A 25,377-nucleotide genomic window follows, 5' to 3' on the forward strand; every position below is an offset into this window, starting at 1 on the left:
GTTTAATTTGAGGTTTGGTGGAGCTTCCAATCCGGTGTAGCTCGGTGAAGCATTGACGCGGTGCACGGACGTTTTCCTGGGGCTGGGGGCCGTGATGTCACCTTTTGACGTGCGATCAGACGAAGCAATCCTTCAATCACCACTAACATGTCACTTTGCGGATTGAGTCATGTTGTGTTGACAACTTTTATTTTTGGCTATGGAAATGGCCTGCTAATCGATGCGTCTAATGCCATGGATACAAACCTGCTAATGTGAAGAAAGACAAAGGGCCCCAAACTCAAGCCGCCATCAGCGTGCTCCAAGCAACCCAAACCCGTCGCGACTTGGGCACAGTGGCCCGTCCCGTTCCGTCCGCCGCCGCAGCGTTGCCGTTGCGGACCAGCACGCGGCCAATCTCCATGTAACTCTCCACGGCGACGACCATGGGGCCGCGCGCCTCCGAGGGAATCCATTTCATCGACTCCCTGGCCTCGCCGTAGTGCTCGAACGCCTTTGCGAGGATCTTGCGGCGCACGTTGGCGACGCCCTCGCTGCGCGGGTCCCTGAGGACGTCCTCCGGCGAGAGGCCCTCGTCCTTGAGCCAGGAGGTGGGGAGGTAGACGCGGCCGATCTTGGCGTCGACGGCGATGTCGCGGGCGATGTTGACAAACTGCAGCGCGAGACCCATCTGGCGCGCCGTGTTGCGCAGGTAGGCTTGCATGTACGGCGGCAGTGAGTGTTTGCAGTGGCAGAAGACGAGTTCCAAACAGGACTGGCCGACGGTGCTGGCGACGCGGGCGGCGTAGAGCTCGAGGTCTTCCGGGGTTGCGATGGGGAAGCTGTTCGTGCTGAACTGGAGGTCCATCTCGAAGCCCTTGAGCAGCTCTGCCAAGGGCTCCCGGGGAATGAGGTTGGCGGGCAGTAGGTCCAGGGCGGAGAGAGCTGACGCGGGAAAATTCTCTGCCGCATACTGGGAGGCGAGAGGGGCCGAGGAGGAGTCTGGATCTTTGTAGAGCAGAGCCAGGTGGCGGTCGAGCTTGGCAATCCAGATGGCTGCTTCTTGAGGGTTTGCTGCTTCATCAACAAGGTCGTCGGCTAGGCGGCAGTAGGAGTAGCTGAACTCTTGTTAGTGGTGATTCGATCGTGCGAGGCAGTTAACTTACAGCAGAGTCAGGTCAATGCGCAGACGGCCAGGGAAGACAGAGCTGGCGAGATGAAAGCTGCGGCTCTTCTTTGCCAGTCTGCCCACTGCTTGGCGGATGCCCAGGATGCGCTGCATGTTGTACTTTGACGAGGGAAGCACTCTGGCGCGCAGCAAAGACATGGACAAAGCATCGGCCGGCTTGTCAAAGATGTCGGGAAAGGCATCGCAGACGGCAACAGCCTTGTCGAAAGCGCCAATACCAGTAACAACGAGAATGTTCGTCACCAGAAAGAACACAGCTTCTTCAATCTCCAAACTGCCAAAGAGCTTGAACTCAAGCTTGGTGCCGCTCTCAATGGCCCATGTGCCACGTCCCAGCGCCATCTCGTCCACCACCCAGAGGTAGACTGTGGGAAGGATCACGGGGAGGACAGTGCATGTCAGCGGAAGCGCCAGAAGGAACTGGGCGGTAATAGTCCAGATGAAGAGGGCGAAGGAGCAAGCCCACACGAGGATCAAGCCAAGGTACGTTCCCTCACCCTCCTTTGCGATGAGCCAGGCGCCAAGCGCAATGCTGCCGGCAAGAACACCCTGGCCGACGGTCTTTCCGCTCTTGATCCATTTGGGGAGGGTAGCTGGCGAGTTGAGGTATTGGGCGTGCAGGACGGGCTTGTTGAGGATAATGTAGAGCTGGGCCGTGATGTAGGTCTGGATGATGAAGAAGAAGAGCTCTTCCAAGGGTATGCTGAAGAGGGTAGGGCCGAGGATGGCGTTGGGTGGGTAGGTCCAGATGCCGGTTCTGATGAGATATGAGTCCCAAGGGATGGTGGCCACGAAGGCGATGGTGACGATGAAGAGCGTCTTCACGACATCGAGGCGGGTGAAGAGCGGGTATGAGAAGAAGGTGAGAAGCCCTGCTAGAGGGATGGTGTACTTGATGTGCCTGAAAAGGTGAGTGAGGCTGCCTCGCAAGACCTGCTTGGAATGACTTACACCAGCGCGTAATCGTAACCCATCTCGGATTGTTGTGAGAATTCTTTATTTCAGAAGTGAGAAAGCCCTCATAGAGGGCAAGCACGACGGCCGTGAGGTGATCGGTGGGCGATTAATGAATGTGTTTCTTCAACGGCTCCCACAACAGCCGTACCTTCCGTGGACGGTCCGGGAAGAAATGCAAGGCACTCCAGTGTAGGACAGGTGGCTGAGTTGAGAAATCAGATGGCGGCAGGAGTCAAGGCAATGACGAAAAACACACGCATGTGTGAGTGGGATGTGGCCTGGTGTAAAATGACCCACGCGGGCTGCCGGTTTCACTTGTTTGTCTTGTTGGTAAAACCGTGGATTTCACCGTTGTGCTTGCCTTACACCGGGCAAAGGAAGGATCGGCTGGTCCAGCGGTCGGAGCTGGTGAATTGTCCCGAGCCGCAGATAAAAACCATCGAGAAGAAGACGTGTCGTTATCTCTCCGGAGCGTTTCTCCGCTGAATGTTTCTCGGCCCTCGGACTCGTCTTGATTTTCGAGACCGAAGGGAGGAGAGGGCGCGGACTTTGGGAGGACTGTTGGACGGGTAGGCGAGCTGGTTAGCCCGGGTTGATAGAGCTTCTTTCCGGATTCGGATAAAGGGCGCGCGCAGGATTGGGCGGGAACCTTGGAAGGATCAATCAAAAAAGGGGACGCCAAGGTAGGGATGGCAAGGCTTGGGACGTTCGAATTGTTGAGGTGAGCTTGCTGCAGCTGCAGGAGGCTAAGGTGAGGTAAGGTGCAGGTGGTTGGATTGGCTGGAGTGAGTGAGCTGCGGGTGTGCGTCGAAAAGAAACAAAGTCTATGACGACCATATGCGCGTCGGATAAAAAGATGGGATTCTTGGGCTTTCCGTCCAACCCTCGTCCAGAATCTCTGTGTGTGATCGGGTCCCAAAGATTTTCGTTAGTGCCCGGCGGGAGGAAGCATTGATTGAGCTAGAGATGAAAAAGTCCCAGCGAGAGAATGAGGACTAATTATTTTTGAAGGCAGGACTAGGCCAACGGCAGTGTCAAACGTGGCAGGAGAGCGAGTGAGACAGGTCGCGATCGCGAGGAACGTACACCGAATTGCGGGTGGGCGCTGTTTTGTTTTTGTATGAGACCCCCAAAAAAGGTGAGCTGAGGGTGAATCATTACGCTCCAATTACCAGTCCAGTCTCGGGTGTTCAATTGTTGTGAACGTGACGGCGAGAGGGGAGCATTGGCCGTCTCAAGTGTCCTAGAGCGGAATACTTTCCCTCAAGTCTCCAACGGCATTGATGGGCCGAATGGACGCACCGATCAACGAATACGATATATCGATATCGCGATGCACCACCTCCACCTGGACATTGCCCAATGTCACACACACACACACACACACCTCACCTAGCACACACCTTAGCACACACCTTACCCAACCTGAGCTTCCCAGGGGGCCATAGCTCCCACAAGCCGACGCCACTCCCTGCCGTTGGCGCCGCCAGGCCTCAACCTTGGTGTTCTGGGTGCCGGAAGCTTGCCGGTTCTGCGGATATGTGCCTGAAATCGGGTCTGCAAAGAGTTTACTCCATAGTAGTTGAGTGGCTGTTGGGTCGTGTACCTGGATGCTCCATCTGCCAAGTGCAACGTCGTCAACCTCCTCCGAGTCGAGGTGTCATCACTCTTCTACACCGGCCGATGCGGACCCCGTCCTCGTGCGATCTCACCCCTGCCCGTCCCGTGGCTTTTGTGGACCCCCAAGGCATGCGAAGGGATTGACTAGGTTGTCTCTTCACATGTTTCGATGTCAATGACGGGACAATTATCTACTATGAATGTCACTTGAGGCCCATCTACCATGCTAGCTCCCTCTCTCAATGCAAGCTCTCATCGTGAGCATGTGAGCGTGTGTTGACTTCCTATCTCATTTACATCTGTGTAATCTTGATCAAGAACCTCACTTGGCTTCAATATTCACCCCCCAAGATATCTAATCAATCACTTAAAATGCCCTCCCTCAGCGAGAAGCCCAAGACGGCAATCGTCGTCGGCGCCGGCGCCGGCGGCGTAGCCCTCGCCGCCCGCCTCGCCAAAGCAGGCTTCTCCGTCACCGTCCTCGAAAAGAACTCCTTCACCGGCGGCCGCTGCTCCCTCATGCACCACGAGGGCCACCGCTTCGACCAGGGGCCCTCCCTCTTCCTGCTCCCCCAGCTCTTCCACGAGACCTTCCGCGACCTCGACACCACCATGGCGGATGCCGGCGTCGACCTGCTGCGCTGCGAGACCAACTACAACATCTGGTTCCACGACGGCGAGCTCTTCCGCCATTCCTCCGATCTCGCTGCCATGAAGTCCCAGATCGAGCGCTGGGAGGGCAAGGACGGCTTCGAGCGCTACCTGCAGTGGTTGCGGGAGGCGCACACCCACTACGAGGTCTCGGTGCGCGAGGTGCTGCACAAGAACTTTAGCAAGCTGGTGAATTTGGCAAGGCCGCGGTTCGTGAGGCATGTGGTGTCGTTGCACCCGCTGGAGAGCATCTGGAGCAGGGCGAGCAGGTATTTCTGGACCGAGAGGTTGAGGAGGGTGTTTACCTTTGCTGTCATGTACATGGGAATGTCCCCGTTTGATGCGCCGGCAACGTACTCTCTTCTGCAGTACACCGAGTTCGCGGAGGGAATTTGGTATCCTCGTGGTGGCTTCCATTCCGTGGTCGCGGCACTGGTTCGTATTGGCGAGAGTTTGGGCGTGAAATACCGCCTGAACACTCCAGTATCGAAGGTCTTGACAGACGGCCAAAAGGCGACCGGTGTCATTCTCGAATCAGGGGAATCACTCACGGCGGACGTTGTTGTCGTGAACGCCGACCTCGTCTACGCGTATGGCAACCTCCTTCCTCAAACACCCACAATCACCAACTACTACGAGTCCTTGCAGAAGAGGGAGCCCAGCTGCAGCTCAATCTCCTTCTACTGGTGCCTCGACCGCAAGGTCCCCGAGCTCTCCACGCACAACATCTTCCTTGCGGAGCAATACCAGGAGTCGTTCGACGCAATCTTCAAGCGTCACTCACTTCCCGACGAGCCCAGCTTCTACGTCAACGTCCCGAGCCGCGTGGATCCCTCCGCGGCGCCCGAGGGCAAGGACACCGTCATCGTCCTCGTGCCAATCGGCCACCTCTCGCGCTCAAAGAACGACGACGGGCTGACGACGGATGAGAAGGACTGGGATGCCATCGTTTCTAAAGCCCGTTCTATGATTCTCTCAATCGTCAGCGAGCGTACAGGCTGCCCGAACCTGGGAGACATGATCACCCATGAAATCGTCAACACGCCCCTGACGTGGGAGGATAAGTTCAACCTCGACAAGGGCGCGATTCTCGGCCTTAACCATGGCTTCTTTAACGTCCTGGCATTCCGCCCGAAGACGCGTGCTGAGGGGCTGGACAATGCCTACTTCGTGGGTGCCAGCACGCACCCCGGAACCGGTGTGCCGATCGTGTTGGCGGGAGCCAAGATCACGGCTGAGCAGATTCTGGATGACCGCAGGTTGGAGGTTCCATGGGCCAGGGGGTTCAATGGCATGTTGCAGCCGCAGTCGGCTTCACCAGGGAACAAGAAATTGGATACGGTGCGGTATGGTTTTCACTTTGGGTCAGAGGAGGTTGCTATTTTGCTTATTGGCTTGTTCTTGGCCTTTGGGTATCTCATCTTGTTGCCGACGGTTCGAAGCTACGTATGCTAGAATATCGGTGTTAAATATTACTCAGGTCCTTCGTCGTCAACTGGCTCGTATTGACTGTGAAATACCAACTATTGCTCATACAATGATAAGTTCCTCAAACTTGACCCCTCGAGCCGCCAAGCTTTCTGGAGTCAAACGGGGATCATACCACGACCATTCACCCTCTGGCCCGTATCTATAACAAACATCGCCGTCATCATCAGGCTCTGTTTTCTTCCAGCCAGGTGGCAACTCCCCAAGACGAGGGTCCTCGATCTGTATCTGACCGTCAGGGTCGGTAATCACCAATGCCATCTCGCCAGCCCCTCTGAACTGCATCTTCCATCCGTCCGGGAGTTTTCCAAGCAAAGCTTCGCGACGCATCAGGCTCGGCATGAAACATGGTCCTACGACTCGATATCGTCTGCCTTCAATAGTCCTGAGAATAATCGGAACGGTTTCCCCTGTCAAAACATAGATTTCGTCTTCTACTTGGGCAGTCCCTACTGATAGAGCGAAGTTGCCATCTGCAGTTGTCGCGAGTAAGTTACCGCAGATAGCAGAATCTATAAGATTTCTCATGAAAATACTTTCGCCCTGTTCATTCCGAGGGCCTCGGGGAGAAAACCACTCTGTATCACGGAGTAGGATATCTGCCACTTCCGACAAAGTCCAGCTGCTGTCGACGTTGTTTTCTTTGATTTGACCTAATGAAATCGTGCACACGAGTTCATCAACCCAAGCTTGGCTGAAAGGTTGGGTCCTGTTGGAAGATGCATCCAGGATCCAAGACTGGATGAAAGCGAGGCAAGTGCTTGGCACAACCTTCTGTGGCATTACCGAAGATGAACATTTGCTGATAGTGCCGCAACGAATTCCGAGGACTTTACAGGATTCATCCGATAAGATTTGACGCTGGGGCTGTGCATATTTGGCAACGTCCCCAACACGCCAGTAAGAAATTCGAGGAATTCGTTTCGCAAAGTCAGGCACCCAACTAGGATGCATCCAAGTAGCATCATCCGCCGTATCGCATAAAGCGAAGATTCTTCCGGCAATGGTTGATTGCATGTATTTTCGGGAAAAGTCTCTATAAACGTCCCGATGGTCCTGGTTATAGGTCGGTTCAATCTGCAAATATTTTCTATGAAGACCCAAGATGCCGTATATCTTGTCTCGTGGATCTAGACATTCGCATCCATTAACAAGATAGATGGTGGCTGTAATGTGCAAGTCTTCATCGTAAGTCAATGTGGTCCAAACTTTGTGCAATAATTCGTCAAATTCTTGTCGTTTTCGCTCACTCCAGGTCTCTGAACGTAGCCATTCAATCTTAATTAGGTAGCTAGCGGCGCCGCAGTAGTCGTTCCAGGTGAATTCTTGCTTCCCTATCATAAATATAGCCGCTCCTTTTGCAAGAATTATCTCCTGTTTCACCCAAAGCCTCCTGAACCAAGGCAGGTCAAAAAGGTTGAAGAGGGATTGCCAGTCAGCAATATTGAAGGGTATCAGAGCCCATTTGTGCGCGAGTAGGTCGGTGGTTTCAGGATGCTGCTGACACTCGTACGTATCCAAGTTGAGGTAGAAAATGGACCCGAAGAACTTCATTATTTGCGCCGCTCTGTACAGATCGTCTGTTTCTTGCCCAAGCCAAACAACGACTCTATTGGCGAAGCGATAGATGTCCCCCATCCCCCGAACTTGGACTCCACGCTCATCGACATCGTTCTGGTTGATGCATATGGCGTCGCACCAAATGGTACGAGTCTCGAGCTTTTGGCGAAGATGTCGGAGAGCCGATTCCAGGTTTTGGCCAATTTTCAGGGTCTTGAACTCGGCCGAGCTGCTCTGACTGGAACGGCCAAGGACTTGAACAGGCTTCGGATCGGCTTGGCTCCCCCATACGTATGATAAAGCTTCGTAATCGAGCTTCTTATGACGGCGCGTTGGGCGAAACGGTTTGTGAGAAATGTAGCCCTGAAGGGGACTTTCAAACTCTCCCGGTAACAGGTTGAGCATTCGAATTTCGCCTTGATTTAGGGGCTTATACTGGTATTCCGACTTTGCGAACGAGTCTGCGTTTGCTGGTGCCAGGCGCAATGACGGGCTTTGCTGAGGTGGCTCGGAAGATACCCCAGGGACGTCGGCCATGTTAACGAAGTGTGATGAAAGAGCCGCAGATTCAGTTTGGTATTGCACAAGAAATTAGGAATGAAAGGACGTTGGTCGGCGGCGGGATGGATTCACTTTTAAAATAAGTAGGTTGGTGGTCAGCAACACTCCACTTCCAAGCTCTTACATCCATCGGCCACTTCTTAATTGGCTGAATGCAGTAGCCATGCTACAGAGCCTGATCCTTTGCTGTCTTCTCGAACGCCACGTCGGAGGCGTCCATTGGACAACATCCTGCAGGAAATGCGAAAGTAGACCGGAAAATGCCTTGGCGGCGAGAGTTCCCCCTCAAGGGACATCTCTTGAGCAGCTTGCCCTCCTTCGACTAAATATAGTTTAAAAAAAGTTGGTCATTCCAAAGACGGCTGAATTAGAGGAGTGCGGTATTGGGTTTCAACCCCCGCGGGGCTTACGAGATTGTTGGCGAGATCCGGAGCGGAGCCGGGGAGTTACATATATCGTTCTCACCAATGCTCAGGCGCGAAATCAACACGAGGGATCACTTCGCGGATTGGTTTAACCAGCGGTGATTCGTCGTAAGCTAGTGACTTCAGCCTTGAACCATTATATAAGCTTTCTATTCGGGAATAAACTTCCCTCTCCTCACGCAAACAATCCGGCCGAAAAGGCCACTGAAGAATCCTTACAAAAGCAGAGCGCAGATTTTAGAACGCCATTGCCTCATGCCTGTAAATCGGTCTTAATAAGGTATAGCCAAATTCAATCGCCCATCAATTCCATCAACGACATTGCGGCATTGCACCTTTGATCATTGTATATAAAACTGGGTGGGTTTCACAGAAGGGAGGAGGCTCAGGCAAATAGTGCAGGATCCATCTCGTTCTCTTGCTCAGTCGTGGACTTAGATACGACAGCTTGAAGCCCCTTGGTGAAGAATATGGATCCCTCAGCCGAAGCATGGCGAATCTGCCATCACTATTGTTGCTCATTCTCAACCTAGTATACATGGAAGAACGAACCATCACACTCAGCAAGCCAAGCGCCACCCAACGACTCTTCGAGGATCTTCACCTCTACAACGTCAGAAGCTGTGTGCCTCAAAGGAGACTACACGAAAGGGAGTATATGCGAATTGCTTGCAAAAGTCCCAAGGAGCCGTTTTCGAAGATTATTAAGTATGTTCAGATCACAGTCCCCAAGTCTTTGGTCAGCATTAGCAGCGATGGCTAATCCTGCCGGCGTACATCCTTCGCAGCTCGAAATCCCTTATATAAGGTATTGTAACCTCTCGAATGCGAAGTAGCTCTTTCTATCCTCAAGTACTAATAATGTGTGAGGGAAGAACAGCCAGCAGAATTGTTTCTGGGTTTGAAATCTCCCAAGTCGGAACAATATCTCACGTACTGAGGCCGTCATATACAGGATCTCATACGCAGTCATCCGTCGCATCTGTCGGTGCCTGAGTAAACAGAGGGGAATACTAAAGCATATGCGAATAGAGCTGTTGGCTCGATGAGCCTCCACGTGAAGGCCAACGGAATCCTCCTCTGTCCAGGGTGCAGTTGCACCATACCGGAGCGCATTCCTGTCAGCGATGCCGTCATTGCATGCATCAAAAAGAATCCGCGAAAATCCGGTATTTAAAAGATGTAAGTTCTATGACAAGCCCGAGTTCCGCGACGAACGAAATCCTCACCCATGTCTTGAGTCACCTTCTTACAGTGTCCATCACCTCTCACTCTATCACACAAAGAGAACACACCCATCATCGTACATCACGCCTCAACGACCACCTCACAACTTGGCCTTCGGTTCGTCCTTCTCAGCATCCTCCTCCTGCTTCAACCTCACAACGCCCTGTACTTCAGTCAGCAATCTTTCACATCTCACACATCACCACGGAAAGACTCACCTCCTGCACACAAGTAGCCAAAAGCGTCCCATCCCCCCCAAAAATCTTCTGCAACACAACCCCCCTCCCATCCCCCGCCCACGGACTCTCCATCTCCGTAAACATCCACTCGTCCGCCCTCACCCTCCTCGGCTCATGGAAATAGATACTATGATCCAAACTCACCATCATGCCCAGATGCGGCCTCGTCTTCCAGTACTCCACCCCGCCCTCCGTATTCCCCTCAAACTCATTCAACCGCTCCACCTGCTCCCTCAGCTCCGGCGGCAGCTCCTCGAACTCCTCCGGCTTGAACGGGAACCGCCACAACCTATGGATCCGCCCCACCGTCCCGATGAAGTAGCTGTCCGACATGTACGCCAACGCATTCAGATGCGCCTGATGCCCTCCGCTAACACTAATCTTCCCCCTTGCCCTCACCCAGTTCCGGCTCTTCATCTCATGCGGCGCCGGCTCCTCCCCGCCCTTCTCCCCCTTCGTCAGCGTCGTCTTCGCAGGCTTCCCATCCGGCCCGACCATCGAGATCCGATACGTCTGAAAAGGCGAGTGCGTGCTCCACTCCGGCTCGCCCCTCCAATCCGCCGGCGGCGCCCTCACCCCCGCCGGCAGCGGCGCCGCGTGCCGCACCTGCGTCTCCCCGCCCGCGCCCTCCTTCACAAACGACACCGTCGTCGTGAAGATGCACCGGCCCCGCTGCCGCGCCTGCACCGTCCGCGTCGCGAAGCTGCGCCCGTCGCGCACGCGCTCGACGTGGAACAAAATCGGTATCTCCGAGGACCCGGCCAGCAGGAAGTAGCAGTGGCACGAGTGCACGAAGAAGTCGTTCGGCACCGTCTTCTGCGCCGAGGCGAGGCACTGCGCGATCACGGCGCCGCCGAAGATGCCGCGCGCGCCGGGCGGGTGCCATGGCTGGCGCGTGTTGGTGAAGATGTCCTGCGTCGGTGTCAGTTGTCCGGTCCGCAATTTCCGAGGCGGGAGGCGTGTAAACTCACCGGCCCCAGGACGCCCAGCTCCGTCACCTCCAGCACGTTCTCGATCGGGCTCTTGTTCGGGTCCTCCGGCGGAGGCCTCACAATCGTCGAACGCCCGGTTGCCATCTTGTGTGTGTTCCGTCTAAGTCTGGATTTGTATCGTTTGCTGCCGCGCCGTCTGCCGTTTAGATCCCGAGTCTAAAGCCGAACTTCAACGTGGCGTTTCGTGCCGTCTTGAAACACCCCTCAGAAACCAAGGAAAGCTCGCCTGTGAGCGCTGTATGAGACTGAGAAAGGATGAATGAGAGGCGACGATCGATGGGTGAGACCCGCGAATCTGGTTGACAAGTCACAGGGGTGGGTTAAAAGAGATGCAGCAAGGCGGTTCTTCCCCCCCTAATTATGTAGCATTCAGGGAACGAAAAAACTGCCGAGGTCCAAGGTGGGGAAATAAAACAAGGTTGTCACTGCCAGCACGACCGCGAGGTAAGGTACCCGCGAGCCGTGGCTTCGGTACGTACTTGCCGGCGGCGTGCACCACCCCCGGTCCGGGATTCGGTGAGTGGAAAGGTAATCATTTATCTCGTCGATCTCAGCCTGCTGTGCTGCATGCCCCGTCACCGTCCCGAGTCCCGACGGTATCACAAGCTTCTTGGCAGGTGGGCAGAAATCTTCCCCAGGTGCAGAACGCGGTTCCAACGTCTTCTTCGTTCGCACTCGGGAGCAGATGAGACGGCAGCACAGAACCACCCATTCATGTGGCATATGTCCGTCCGAACACCAATCACAGAACAGCAAACTTTGCGAATGCGCATCTTCCAGAATTGTTGCCGAATGCGAGCGATTGCTTATTTCAATACCTGTAATACTATCCACAATACACTAATTGAACAACCATTCCCAAGCATGGTGGTTCACCATCCCACAGCGGCAGGATACCGAATGCCGTACGGCTGCAACGTCTGCGACGGGGGTGCTGGCTGACGTTCGCCCTTCTTCTTTGGAACACTTTTCGGAACACTCTTTGGAACACTCTCCGTGCTGCCACTCTACTGCGCGTCTTCGTAGATGGGTTCCAATCCGTCCCAGGCGGCCTTGGGGTCTCCCTCTGGTCCTGCCTTCTCTCTCTGCTCCCAGTACTTGCCATTGAACTTCCAATACTCCTCGCCCGTGATCTCGCACGTCGTCTTTTCGAACCACGCGGGGTGGAACTCGATGCCGTTCTCCTCGCGGTGTTTCCTGCGTGCACGTTGTGCCACCTCGAGGCGGTCCTTCTCCTCGGCCGCATAGTCGTATTCGCCATCCTCCATGGCGCGCTGGTCTGGACGTAGACGCGAGTCGGTAGGTGCGATCCATGGCCGGAGCTTGTCATCGATGTGGTTGAACGTAAGAACAAAGGGAGTGAGGTTGAACGGGATGTTGGGCGGGCGGGGGTTGGCCTGCCAAATGAGGAACGCCTTGTTCGGATCATTCAGGCTGCCCTTACCAATGGAGGCCGCATCACCAGGGTCATCGACGTTGGCCTCGTATCCCGGCGAGAAGCGAGCGTACAGCTTGGAGTTCCATCTGCCTCCAATGCTGTATCGCACCCTTCCATCGGCGTCAAGCACCTTGCCAGTGACCTTATACGCGCTGGAAGCCTTCCAACCGCGTGGTACGAACTCCATCTGACATACCTCACCCGTCGTGTGGTTCTTCACTTCCATAGGGCCATAGTTGTCCAAAGTCGGGTTGCCGGTGATGATGCCAATGACGGACGACGTGACCTTCTTCCAGGTGTAGAGATCTTCCTTGCCCCCGGCTGTAGGACGCAGCTTGAGGAACCACGTTCCCAGAGGGTTGGCGTCGAAGGACTTTCCGTAGAACTTGGTCTTGACGGCTGACTCTCCATAGTAGGTCCACTTGGGGGACTCGGCCCACGCGGCACCAACAGGCGGGTGATGGCTGACTTGTTCGATGAAGAAGCGATAGTTCTTGTCCGGGCGGACATACTCGAACGTCTCTCCCAAAAGGGGGTTGAAGGGTTTCGCGACGCGCCCAATGGTGGATGCGTACTCACTGGCGGCGAACGCTGCCACGTAGAGCAGACGCTCAATCGAGTCTGAACGCTCCGCGGCTTGGTCCAGCAGATCAACATACTCCATATCCTCACCGGCACGGTACAAGAGCGAGGTTGGCTCGTTGAAAGATACCGGCAGAGTCATCTTGGTCATGTCCTTTCCAATCATTGACTTGAGAATACCCTGCCTATTGTTAGTTTACGTCACTGTACTGCCATCAGTCTACTCACCCAAAGCGAAATCTTGGGCCGGTTATCGGCGTCCATCTTGAGTTTGGTTCTGATGCCGTTTTCGTAGCCCTTGAAGGAACTGCTAATGTCCACACCGCTAGAGACGACGAGTTGTTGTTGCTTTTCCTCCTGAGGAGACGTCACGGCCTCGGATGGCGGCAGCTCGCTGACTTCAACCTCTCCAGCATCGACAGCATCGAAGAACTCGTCCTCCTCTTCAGACTCCGAGTCAGAGAGAACGATTGCCGACTTCTTTCTATTGAGATTCCTCTCGGGTGACTTGGGCGCCACCGCGAGGTCATCGTCGGTTCCAACAGCTGCCTCAACAGTCGTCGTGCCATCCACAGGCTCCTTCTGGTTAGCACCAGCAGGCGAATCGTTCATAACCTCGCGAAGGGCCCGCTTGGCGGCCTTGCGCCTTTGCTCGGCTTGGTCAACACGCTCCTCCAGGATCTCCTGCTCCTTGGCTACCTTGGCCATGCTCTCCTCCCACATGCGGCGCATGTCGGTTTCGCGCTCCAAGCGGTATTGCCAGTATGCGTCGCGGTCCTTTGAAATGCGCATGAGGTCTCCGACAAGCCCCGTCAGGCTCCTAACTGCGGCGTCGTATGTTGACAGCGCCTGCGCAACCTTTGCGTCGGACACCGTGGTGTTGGGATTCTTGGAAGCTTCAGCGAGCATGGCGGCGTTGACCGCTGAGATTGTATCGAGCTGGAGCTTGGCTGACTGAGCCGTGATGTTGAAAGCGTCCTTGCTGACTGTGGGCTCCTCGCGGCTACTGACATCCTCAAACTCATCATCGTCATCGTCGTCGTCTGGGTTATGATGGCCGTTGCCAGCAGCCCGTGACATTCCCGCATCCGTGGCCGCGTCGGCGAATTCTTCGTCGTCGGCAATGGTGCTGGCGCCTGCAAAGTCGCTCTTTGGTACCGACATCTTGGTGTGCGATTGGGATCTCGGGATTTGCACACTGCTTCTTCTCGTGTCGGCAACGCTGGCGCTTTCACTCGGCGCCTCGTTGATGGAAAGATCGGATGCCTTTCCGGCCTGTTCAGCCTTTGCTTGCCTCAGCAGCTCGGCACCCCGGGCGCGCTGCCGTTCCTCCTCCTTGGCCTGATCCTTGGTCCATTGAATCGAGTTGTTCAGAGCCCAGAACCACCGCTTAGCCTCGACCTCGTGGTTGGCCTTCAAAGTGTACTTGACCGACGACTTTCCGATAATCTCGAACTTGGTCTTCTCGTCGGCGCTCATGTGTAGCTTGGCAATACGGGTGTTGATCGCACCACGGCAAGCGGAGCCAGCATCGTCCTGGTGCTTGTAGTAACTAAGTACGCCGTCTTCGAGGACGAACCATCGAAGCTGGTATCCCTTGCGGTAGTTGGTCCACTTCTTCAGGTAGCCCTTCATCTCGCGAGCCTCGCGGCCTGCCACCGGATCTCCAGGGGCGGCAGTCCCGGCGCCCTGCGACGCTGCCTGGCCGAGAACGGCCTTCTCCTGGATACCCCTCTGGGCCGCTACAGCGGCAGGGGATCGCTTGAGCATTGCCCTCGTAACATCGTCCTTCGTAACATCCTGTGGCAGCTTGCCCTTGCGGTCTCTGCGGAAGGGGTCCGCGCCGTGGAGGAGAAGTACCTGGATCAACTGGGTATTCTTCTTCCGCGCAGCTTCGTGTAGGAGGGTGCCGCCAGCCTGGACAGTCGTGGGTTCGGTCGCGAATTCGGTGCTGTTGATATCGAGGATCTGCTTGAGGCGGGGTTCTTCAAGAACGCTCTCCAACGCCTTGTAGTCGTTTTGGGCAATCAGACTCTGGATCTGCCTGACCTTGTTCTCGGCAAACAGCGACCGCGAGAGCTGCAGCTGCTGGAAGATGTCCGGGTTGCGAGCGACGTCGATGGGCAGCTGGGCTTTGTAGTTGGCGACGGCGTCGTTGATGTCCTTCTGCTCGAGCAGCAGCTTGACGACCTGGGTGCGGCCCTGGATGGCGGCGACATGCAGCGGGGTATTGCCGTCCTTGTCCCTCGCATTGACGTCGAGGATGCCCGCACCGTCGGACAGGACGTACTCGACAACCTGGAACTCGGCGCATTGGATCGCAAGGTGCAGAACGGTGGTGTCGTCGAGGCCGGGGCCGCTGAGGGTGCTGATGGAGGAGATGCTCGTTCTGGGGCCGCCCTCGGCGGTGTCCCGTATGGCCTTTGAAATGGAGGCAGTGTCGCCGCTCCGCAGGGCCTCGACGATGCGGAACTTGCGAACGGACTGCTCGAGGGAGACGCCCTTCTCGCTGCCGCCGACGCTGCTCATCTTGGAAGTCAAACCGGCGGGTGGGCTGTTGTGGGATGGGGTTCTGCCCATTGAGGGGGATGTTGTGGAAAGACGGGAGGCGGAGACGCCGCGGGGGGCGTTTTGGGCCATGGATATGTTTGTCTGGGATGTCGCTGCTGAGGTGGGCGACGTCAGCGGCGCACCTTCGTCCGAGTTGGAGGGATCTTCGTCGCCGCGGGAGTGGTTTCTTCGGAGGAGGGAGAGGGCGGCAGCCGACTTTGAGCGCTTGTGGGTGCTGGGGAAGTCAGTCGAGTGTCAGCCAGCTCTATGCATCCGCCAAGGGTGCTGCTGCGGCCCTGCGGACCGTAGGACGCGTGGAAGGTAGGTAGTGAGTGTATGCGGCGAGGGGAATGCTGCAGGTGTCTCACGGCGCGAGCCAGAGGACCGTCGAACGCATGCCAGCTGATGTAGAGTTCAGGGAGAGGGAAGGGGGTGGTGTTCTGGCTGTTGGAACCTAACTCACCTATCACCAGCTTCCGACATTTTGGAGAATGGCAGCGGCAGCGGCTGGCTGGACGTGGAGTGGCAGACTGGAGAAGCCAAGCTTCACAGGACAGCAGCGGCGACACTGACAGACAGCAGCAGCAGCGGGCCCCAAAGGTTGATTCCCCACCTTTGCTCGTAAGATAGTATGAGTTTATATGTAAGTATGCAATGACAGTGGATGGAGCAGCAGGCGAACAGGGAATGGCAGTTTATGCTCGGGGCAATTGCTGGGTTCTTGGGCGTGCTGATAGGTCAGGGGAACGGATGAAGATGGGGGAGATGTGATTTGGGTATGCGGCGGCGGGGGGGAAAGCACAATTGTGAGACGGACGTGCTTCGGTCGGCGACAAGACCTCAGGGGGTGGGGAGGAGGAGACTGGAATACGTGTAATAAAAAGGAGAGGAGCTGAGCTGGGCTGGAACGCTGCAGGATACGCAGCGCCGTATGTATTCAGAGAGATTGAATGAAGCCCAGAGCGGGAAGAAGAAAGGTCAGGTCACAATCGAGGATGAGGACGAGAAGGAGGAATAATTGTTGTTGCAGCTGCCAAGTTTTGCATGTCGCACGAGAGCGAGACCGAAATAGGCTCACTCAGTCATCACATTACAGTGGCTTCCATCAGAACACCTCGTTCTCATGTGTATCCGTAAGGTACATTTACCTACTACACCCAAGGTAGGTAGTTGTTCGCCTTGCTGCATCAGAAGCTGGCAATGATGGGCGGGAACAGCACACACTAGAGAGCGGATATCTGTACGCTATTTTACATAGCCCCGTTCGAATCTGGCTTCGACGGACGCTTGGAACAGCGCCTATGTTCTTTAGCCTTCAGCGCCCGCCCCTCCTCCCTCCCTCCTTCCTTGCAGCAATCCAGAAATGACGTCCAGGTGGGGTCATCCCTCCGCCAATCATGGCCTCCCTTTTCCTGAGGTTAGCTGTGAACAAGGACACGGAGTATAGGCGACCCTCCCTTCTCCCCTCCCCCCTCCCACTGGCCATTGCTCGTCCCGTGCAGCAGCTTCCTCCTCCTGCTGCAAGCAGGCACAGAACGCAGGCATTGGCAGGGCACAGAGACAGCGCCGTCGAAGCACACCATCCCATGAGGCACTTCAGTAACACGGCAGGAATCCCAACTTGTGCCTGTGGCGTTGGTTTGAGCCACACCATGCAATTGTCATGCTCCCCCCGATTTGGGAATACTAACAAAGTAGCAACCTGCAACGGACATTGATCGCCCTGACTAAGGTCGCACCAGGCAATGGTACGCTGCCGTGGGCTGTTACCCGGCGAACATGTCAACGTCACCGGCACTGCCCATACCCAGGTTGCCAGACTTGGGTACCCTGAGTAATTGCATCGTAAGGCAATAATGAGGTACTACCTATCAGCCAACGACCGCCCCGATAAGAAACGCCAGAAGCTTCTATCAGCACGAACATCATAGCCCAAAATGCATCAAGGTCGACGCCATGTCACGAATTGACCACGCACCATTACTCGATACATCAGACATACGTGCCTGGGATGAACAGACGGGCGCTATGCGTACAAGCCATTTATTGCCTATTTACGAGCTCAGACACCCAAAGAGCCCCAATGCCCTTATCCGGGCCCGACTCCGCGACCGAAAGCCCACCCTTTTATGTATCCAATGTCAATACATGAAGAATATTATATAAGCCATAAAACTGGTCCCGTCCAAACGTCGTCGAACCCGTATATGTAACATATTGAGACCGTACTCACACCTTACAAAAGAAATGCGGCGGCCACCGCGGCGAATCCCGCGAAGCCAACAACACCGACCTTGCCTGCGCCAGCTTGGACCGGCTTGGTCGTGATGGGAGTGGCCGTGGTAATGCCGGAAGTGGGCTTGTTGGGGGACCCGGTGCCCGTCGCCGGAATAGTGGAGTTGGACTTGCCGACCGCCGTGATGGGGACGATCAGCGTCGTCTTGAGCGTCGTGGTCGAGTCCTTGCCGCCGTTGTTTCCACCGTTGTTGCCGCCGTTGTTACCTCCGTTGTTGCTGGAGCAGTTGGCACCGGTGCACTTGTCACTGCTACCGCCGCCGGGGCTCGTGGTCTTGGGAGAAGCAGGGACGCTGACCGAGGGCTGGTTGTTGCCGCCCTGGCCACCCCCAGTGGTCTTGGGAACGTCCTTGTTGCCTCCCTGGCCAGGAGTCGTCTTGGGGCTGCTGCCGTTGTCCGTGGCCTTGGGCGTCTTCGTGGCGCTACCCGTCTTGGAGTGCTTGTGAGACTCCTTTCCGGTCTTGGTGGATGCCTTGTCATTGCCCTTGGTAGACGCCTTCGTCGTGGGGGTCGCGGCAGTGACGGGGCAGATGGTTGTGTACCACGGAACAACCTTGGTGGTGACTTGGCCAACGGGGCAGTTGGTGACGGTGGAGGCACACGAGGTAACCGTGTAGACGTTGGTCTTGTAAACGGTGCTGGTGGTGAACTGTGTGGTGGAAGGCGTGGCAGCGGCAGTGGAAACGGCGCTGACAGGGCAGACGGTCGTGTACAAGGCGATGGTGGCAGTGGTCACCTGGCCAACAGGGCAGTTGGTAATGGAAGAGGCACACGAGGTGACGGTGTAGACCGAGGTGGTGAACACGGTGCTGGTGGTCATGGCCTGCGACACGGTGAAGGTGTTCTGCGCAGGGACAGCGGTTGAGCCAGTTCCAGTAGCCTTGTCAGAAACGAAACCAGTGACGCTGAGCGAGCCAGAGCCCGTGGCAACGGCCTTGGCAGTTCCGGTAGCAGAGTCGCTACCGGATGCGCCGTTGGTATCAACCGGGGTAGGCAAAGGCAGGCCATCGGTGCCGGTGGCAACCGCAGTTGCAGGGGCAGAGCCAGCACCAGAAGCAGTTCCGCTGGCGCCAGAGCCGGTGGGGACGGCCTTCGCAGTTCCAGAGGCCGAGTTGCTTCCAGACGCGTTGTTGGTGTCAACAGGCGTGGGCAGAGGAAGGCCGTCAGTGCCAGTGGCAACCGCGGTGGCAGACGCGCCAGCATTGGAGCCGCTCGCGGAGACATTGCTACCTCCAGTCGCAGCAGCAGAAGCGCTGCCAGAGGCTCCAGCGGAGATGCCACCAGAAGCTCCCGCGGAAGCACCGCCAGTAGCAGCTGCAGAGGCACTACCGGTTTTGCTCACCGTGCCGGAGGGGAAACCATCGTTGTCTTCCTCGCAGACGTCAGTTGCAGAAGCAGAGGCGCTGGCACTGGCGCTAGCCGCAGCAGAAGCGGAAGCAGAGGCGGAAGCAGCGCCGCTGGCAGATCCAGAGACGGAGACGGTAGCAGAGTTAACGACAGAACCGGCATCAGAGACGGAGCCCGAAACTGAGGCACCAGTGGCCGAAGCAGAACCCGATGCAGACGCGGCGCCGGTTGCAGACGCAGAAGCAGAGATGGTGAGCGAGTTGGAGCCGGCATCGGAGACGGAGGCAGAACCAGAGCCAGAGATGGAGGCAGAACCGGAGTCAGAGGCGGAAGCACTGGCAGCTGAGCCGGACGCCGAGGTGGATGCAGCGGCGCTCGCAGACCCAGAGACAGAGATAGTGGCCGAGTTGGAGCCAGCGTCAGAGATGGAGGCAGATTCAGAACCAGAGCCGGAGCCCGATGCCGAAGCGCTGTCGCTCGCGCTCGCACTGGCGGCAGCGGAAACGCTGTTGGCAGCAGAGGCAGAAGCAGAAGCAGAAGCAGAGGCAGAGGCAGAGGAAGAGGCAGAAGCGGCATCGCTGGCGGATGCAGAGACGGAGACGGTAGCCGAGTTGACCATGGGACCGGAATCCGAGGCAGATGCACTAGCACTTACGCTGGCCGCCGAAGCAGAAGCCGAGACGCTCGCGCTGTTGACGACAGAAGCCGAGGCGGAGGCCGAGATGGACGCGCTGTTGGAAGGAATCTCGTCGCAGCCGTACTTCAGGGCAGCGGCAATGGCAACGTGGAAAGCCTCGCCACCGACGAGGTTCATACCGCCGCGGGTGGCATCCCAGACGGAGACACCACCAAAGTGCGCCTTGGCCTTGACCTTGCAGATCAAGTCCTTGACGACGGAGGGGGCGACGTAACCAGCCCAGCCAGCGGCAGGGCTGGCCAGAACACCAAGGTACAGCTTGGCATCCTTGCTCTGCGATGTCTGGGAGATGACGGTCTCCCAGTCGTCGTAGTTGGGGGTATCGGAGATCTGGCAGCCGGGGTTGTTGAAGAACTGGATAAAGAGGGCATCGAACTTGACGGTGTAGATGAGCTCCTTCAGCTGGAACCACTGGTCGCCGGTAGGGCACTGGGGAGCGGCAGAGATGTAGTAGTTGCCGCAGCTGCGGAGCTTCTCAACCAGCGCGATGTAGGGCTTTTGGTCGGCTAGAGTATCGTCAGCATCCACAATTCAGGGGCAAGACAGGAAGAGACAGTGACGTACCGTACTTGAACTCGAAGTCAATGTCGAAACCGTCAACCGAGACGTGCTCGGTCAAGCTGATATCAAACGGACGAGGACCAGTCCAGGTTGGGTCGTAGGGACCGAAAGTCTTGTGCAGGAGCTCTCCAAACTCGTGGCCAGCGGCTTCGCTATCGACGTCGTAGGGGCATCCGTTTCCGCCGGTCAGGGACGTGTCGCACTGGCCGCCAACACTCAGGAGCACCTTGATTCCCTTGCTCTGGCAGTACTTGATGTCCGTCTTGATGTAGTCGCAGTTGGTGATGAGCTTGGTGGTCAAGCCGGTCAGAGGGTTCTTGAAGAACACCTCGCCGCCGCAGTGGCCGGCGAAGTTGGTTCCCGGGTATCCGTTACCCCACTTCGGGCTGTAAGTGACGAAGGAGAGAGAAACGGAGGTGACGCCGGGGGCATCGCAGTAGTTCGCAAGCCTGTCGTCGGGAAGGCCGTACTGTCCCCAGTAGAGGTTCAGTCCGCCCAAGTAAGCCGAGGCAGAGGTGGTGGTCTGGACTGAGCTGCTGTGGGCGATGGCCGGGCCGACGGCGGCGGCGGCAGCCAGGAAAGAAGCCTTGAAGTGCATCGTTGAGTGAGTGGTATTATTAGATTATTAAAGAGTGTGCATCCGTGTGTATGGATAGCGATAGTAAGGCGGCCGAGGCCAAGGAAAGAGTGTGGTGATGATCTGAGATCAACGAAAGGACGCAAACGAAAATGTCTGCACGGCTGGATCGCACGCCGACGTCTCTGGCTTTCTTGACAGGACAGAGATGGGGTTGAAGAAGCAGGAGACGAAACACGAGAAGCACAGGAAGACGTCCCCTTCATATTCTGGGCTGGCTGCCGTTGCCGGCGACATGACGATAGAGTCACTAACTCCATCAGGAGACGGGTGGAAGAATATTGCTCAACGGCACCGGATCGTGTGCGGGCAGCGTGGCCAGAGGCGCAGGGGATAATCTCCCCATTTGGACTACCAAAGTTGGGGAGGGTGAGCAGCAGCGGAAAAGCGTGGATGCCATGGAAGCCGACCTGCGGTGCGGTGACGATGCGTCTTAGTGAGTGGGTGTGAAGACGACGGCGTGGTGGTGAGCGCAGTCTAGAGAAGTTGAGAAGACGGCCTGAAGTGACGATGGCAGTTGACGGTGGGAGACTGTGAGGCTCGAAAAGGCAAGCGCCGCCTCTAGTGGCGCGGTGGACAGGCGGCGGACCACTGAGCGGGCTGCTAGCGGGAACAGGAACAGGCCTAGTGCAGCTCAACCGGTGCGACGGGCTGGCGAAATAGGGGTCATCCTGGGCCTCCCACTGGCCGCGCCCCCTGAATGGACAACCTAACCTTGGAAGCTACCTGTCACCGGCGCCAACGCAACCATGGCGTCGGGCCCCTGGGCAACCATTGACGACCTCCAAGCCGTTGACGACCTCCAAGCCGCCGTTCCGGACTCTTTTGGTGTTTCTTGTTTCTTCAGCCCGGTAAGTGGAGAGATCGGATGAGGGGGACGTTTGCAAGGCAACCACCCGTTCTGCCGTTGCAGTTGTAAGTCGAAGCTGGCTGTCATGGTGGTTGATGCCCTCTAGCACGTTCACCGAGACGAATAATCTTGGGTGTCGACTTTATCTCATTACAACGCCTTGGAAGTCAAAAAGAAGAAGCATCGTGAGAGTTCAGCACTGGTTGACCCAACCTAACAAGATGCGAGAGAGTCTAGAAGTGATCAGCATCATTGAACCTACATCTGTGATGGTTCCCATGCCGGCTGGCCGAACCCGAGCTGGACACATGGTCTGAGAGACCGGAAAAGAACACGACCTTTCGTCCGCAGCTCGCCGCCATAGACCATTAGAAAACACAAGTCGTCTTGCCGTGGTCTTAGACGCTTTTTCGTGCGAAATTGGGAAAGAGGAAATGAGGTGGCGGCAAGCCGGCGGTACACGACCCGTCTCCTCGGGAAAGCTCACTCTTACTCTTCACAACCCATTCCACATTTGTCCCCCCCTCGCACGTTCACTCTCCTCTCAGAACTAGTTGCGCCATCATGCTAATTCCTTCCATCACCTTAAACGCCAAGACCCCGGTCCAAACACTGCTATTTGCGTCATGAGCCGGCTTTTCCTGTTTCTCATTCAGCTCCGCGAACAACGCACATCGAGACGTGCCGTCCTTCACACGTCGACTACTGCCGAGTAAAAGAGGCGTCTGCCGAATCATGGGCAAACATGGCCTAGACAACAGCTTCCAGCGTTCCCCGGTCTGATGTTCTATTCCCGTGCCAAGCTGGCTGGAGATGCCCCAGTCCAAGCCTTTTTCCCCGCGCACCCATGCCGAATTCCACGTGGATGCTGTCGTTCTGGGCCTCATGATCTTCATCCTTTCACTATCGATGTCCGCTTCACACTCGTTGACATCCGTCTCTCGTGGTTGCGTTGTCTTCTATTCGAGAACGGCTATGATGCTATACCGCACACACTATTGACATGCGTCTTGTGATTCATTGTTGACTGACGCATACACTTTCCTTCTTCATAAAATGGAAAATAAGTGTGTAAATGAACTTATGTGCAACCGGCCGTAACGCACCGCTCATCCGGAGCCCGTCCCAAAAGGGCAAGAGTTCAGCCAACAGACCCACTCCGGAACCCCGCGCGCATCCCCCCCCTGACTACCTTAGGTGAGCATAATGTTCCATCTCACCTCATCCAACTTCATCCACCATCGTCAACCACATCTCACGATGCGTGGCAGTGGAAATGAAGCACTCACCGTGTCTCCGCGCCTCAAGCCAAAGCCGACATTGCCTGCTGCCAGCGGTAATCAACGTCCCCGGGTCAGATGAGCCCCTCCTCAGCCCAGTGGCCTGATTTCTACCACATGTCTGGAACATCATTCACTTTGGTGCCAGCAGACGCATGGTGTTCATGAATATATCAAGCCGTCAAATCTTGGCTTCTGTTTCATTTTTGTTCTCTCAAAGGTGTGAGCTACTCTACACCATTTCACCATTCACAACCCCGTTCCCCCAATGCCGCCAGCCAAACGCCCAAAGTCACATGGCGAAGCAATCCAGTCCCAACCCCAACACCACGCTATACCCAAGAAACCAAAGCAAGACACAAAAGAAACTCATCCCATCTCATTCTCAACTTCTCTTTCTCAGCCCCACGTCATCCCATCATCCTTATCCTCCTGATGCTGATCCGCCATCCTCTCCTCCTCCGCGCCCAGCATCCCGATGTCCTTCCACCGCAGCGGGTTCTGCTCCCACCCCCACTCGATCCGGAAGTCCACTCCGCGCGCGTCCAGGTACCACGCGACGAGGCACTCGATCGAGCACGGCGCCGGGCGCGGACAGTCGCTCGCCAGCGGGCCCGACGGCATGTCCTCGCACCCGGAGAAGTCCCGCAGCGCCGGCCGGTCCGGGTTCGACGCCAGATCCACCATCTGCGCGAACCGGTCGTACATGTACAGCCACTGCTGCATCGACGCCGCGTTGCCGTACGCGATCTGGTCAGTCGGGCCTATTTCTCACGTGTTAGTCCAGCACTTCACAGTCTCAAGTGAGATAATCAAGGCATGTACTTACCAACACCAACGCTGCCCTTCATCCGCGCACAATAAAAGTAATGCTCCCCCTTCGGATGCGGCAACACCAACGCGTCACCCAGCTCCTCCAGACTCTTAAACCCAGGCCGCGCCCAAAACGACGTGTCCGGCCGGATCCGCATCACCGTATCATGCGTGAACCCGTTCGCCACAGTCCACGCCCACCACCGCTGCGCCGCCAACGACACCGTCCTCAGCTGGTTATTCAGCCGCCTCAACCTATCCCCGCACGGGAGCAGCATCGCCGCCTCGCCACCGGGGTACTCCACCTCCGCCTCGGCAACAGGCACCACGTCCACCGACCTCAGATGCGTCCCGTAACACGCCCGCAGCTCCGCCTCGATGCTCTCCTTCGTGCGCCCGTGCACGTCCACGTCCGCGGGCTCGTACAGAATGTACGCAAACACATCAATCTTGGTGAAGGACGGGTGTCCATCGACGAGGTGCTCCATGTGCGTCTTGCAGGTGACGTGGTTCGTGCGGTACAGCCCCGCGACGATGACGGCCAGGCTGCGAGTCTTCTCGCGGTGGTCCGGCGGGATGCGCAGGTCGCACGCGCCCGCGAGGGTGAGCTTCCCGTCGTTGGAGAGCTCCAGGTGCCCGCGGGCGCCGCCGCTCTTCTTGGCAAGAGCACCTCCTTCTGCTGTCGCTTGGTTCTTGCACATCGTGAGGAGATCGCTGTGCCAGACCGTCACCCACGTGTTCTTCAGCATCGCATTCACCACCATCCGCACATGCCCACCCTTCTTCTCCACAGTAACGGTGCGGCCGCCCGAATGCTTGTCGCCCGTGTCGGTCCACCACAGCGCGTGCGCCGCGCCGTCGAGGTCGTTGTGCGACAGGACCAGATCCCCGTCGGGCTGCAGGACGAGCGAGTACCGCCCGTTGGGCGAGGTGAAGACGGGGCTGCCGGCCGAGAGGAGCACGCCGTCCTCATCCGGCGTGAGTATCGAAGCCAGAACTCCGGAATCCGTGTCGCTCGTGGTCTCTGATGAAGGCCCTCCTCCTCCTCCTCCGTCTGGTATGGGCGTAGTATTAGACCCTGACGCCGCAGGGCGATGTAAGCCGGGCACGCGCAGCCCGGATGTGGCGACATGCCAGTCGGGCTGCAGCACCAGCGCCGCCGACACGAGGAACATGATCAGGGCGGCGATGATGATTCTCGACCGGCGCGAGGCGCCAGCCGAGCGGAGATGCGCCCAGCCAGATTGGTTCACTATCATCGCGTCGGTGTTAGTCGGTCCCATGATCGGACGTCGTCTCTTTTCCCCTCCCTCCTTGCTGTGTCTTCCTCTTTCTCCTTTTCCCTCTCACACACTCGCTGTGTCTCGCTTGTGTTCCTCTCCCCCCGAAACTCGTGATGTGGGAAAGAAAGCCTGTCAGGCGAGAGAAGGGGGTTACAG

At 56.8% G+C, this 25,377-nt stretch overlaps 6 protein-coding genes across 6 annotated transcripts; 1 reads left to right on the forward strand and 5 right to left on the reverse strand.

Annotated features, from left to right (window-relative positions):
* Positions 1-280: 280 nt before the first annotated feature.
* Positions 281-2,142, reverse strand: CGCS363_v012250 (Bifunctional lycopene cyclase/phytoene synthase; the record flags this gene model as incomplete). Its single annotated transcript, XM_036644099.1, has 3 exons — positions 281-1,097; positions 1,146-2,069; positions 2,120-2,142. The coding sequence occupies 3 exons, from the start codon at positions 2,140-2,142 to the stop codon at positions 281-283; spliced, it is 1,764 nt and encodes a 587-aa protein (XP_036491206.1).
* A 1,975-nt stretch (positions 2,143-4,117) lies between these two features.
* al-1 (Phytoene desaturase) lies at positions 4,118-5,851 on the forward strand (the record flags this gene model as incomplete). The annotated part of the gene is made up of 1 exon (XM_036644100.1): positions 4,118-5,851. One exon carries the CDS (start codon positions 4,118-4,120, stop codon positions 5,849-5,851), a length of 1,734 nt encoding a protein of 577 aa, XP_036491207.1.
* A 3,906-nt stretch (positions 5,852-9,757) lies between these two features.
* On the reverse strand, positions 9,758-10,972 carry Acot8-0 (Acyl-coenzyme A thioesterase 8; the record flags this gene model as incomplete). Its single annotated transcript, XM_036644101.1, has 3 exons — positions 9,758-9,820; positions 10,041-10,808; positions 10,868-10,972. The coding sequence occupies 3 exons, from the start codon at positions 10,970-10,972 to the stop codon at positions 9,758-9,760; spliced, it is 936 nt and encodes a 311-aa protein (XP_036491208.1).
* Positions 10,973-11,895: 923 nt separating this feature from the next.
* CGCS363_v012253 (Oxysterol-binding protein-like protein 2) lies at positions 11,896-15,941 on the reverse strand (the record flags this gene model as incomplete). Its single annotated transcript, XM_036644102.1, has 3 exons — positions 11,896-13,089; positions 13,137-15,693; positions 15,922-15,941. 3 exons carry the CDS (start codon positions 15,939-15,941, stop codon positions 11,896-11,898), a joined length of 3,771 nt encoding a protein of 1,256 aa, XP_036491209.1.
* A 1,753-nt stretch (positions 15,942-17,694) lies between these two features.
* CTS2-0 (Endochitinase 2) lies at positions 17,695-20,956 on the reverse strand (the record flags this gene model as incomplete). The annotated part of the gene is made up of 2 exons (XM_036644103.1): positions 17,695-20,303; positions 20,362-20,956. The coding sequence occupies 2 exons, from the start codon at positions 20,954-20,956 to the stop codon at positions 17,695-17,697; spliced, it is 3,204 nt and encodes a 1,067-aa protein (XP_036491203.1).
* Positions 20,957-23,524: 2,568 nt separating this feature from the next.
* Positions 23,525-25,221, reverse strand: CGCS363_v012255 (uncharacterized protein; the record flags this gene model as incomplete). The annotated part of the gene is made up of 2 exons (XM_036644104.1): positions 23,525-23,889; positions 23,955-25,221. The coding sequence occupies 2 exons, from the start codon at positions 25,219-25,221 to the stop codon at positions 23,525-23,527; spliced, it is 1,632 nt and encodes a 543-aa protein (XP_036491204.1).
* Between the last annotated feature and the right edge of the window lie 156 nt (positions 25,222-25,377).

The sequence above is a fragment of the Colletotrichum siamense genome (assembly GCF_013390195.1).
Source record: "Colletotrichum siamense strain Cg363 chromosome Unknown KSG_Cg363_contig08, whole genome shotgun sequence".
NCBI classification, from domain to species: Eukaryota; Fungi; Ascomycota; class Sordariomycetes; order Glomerellales; family Glomerellaceae; genus Colletotrichum; species Colletotrichum siamense.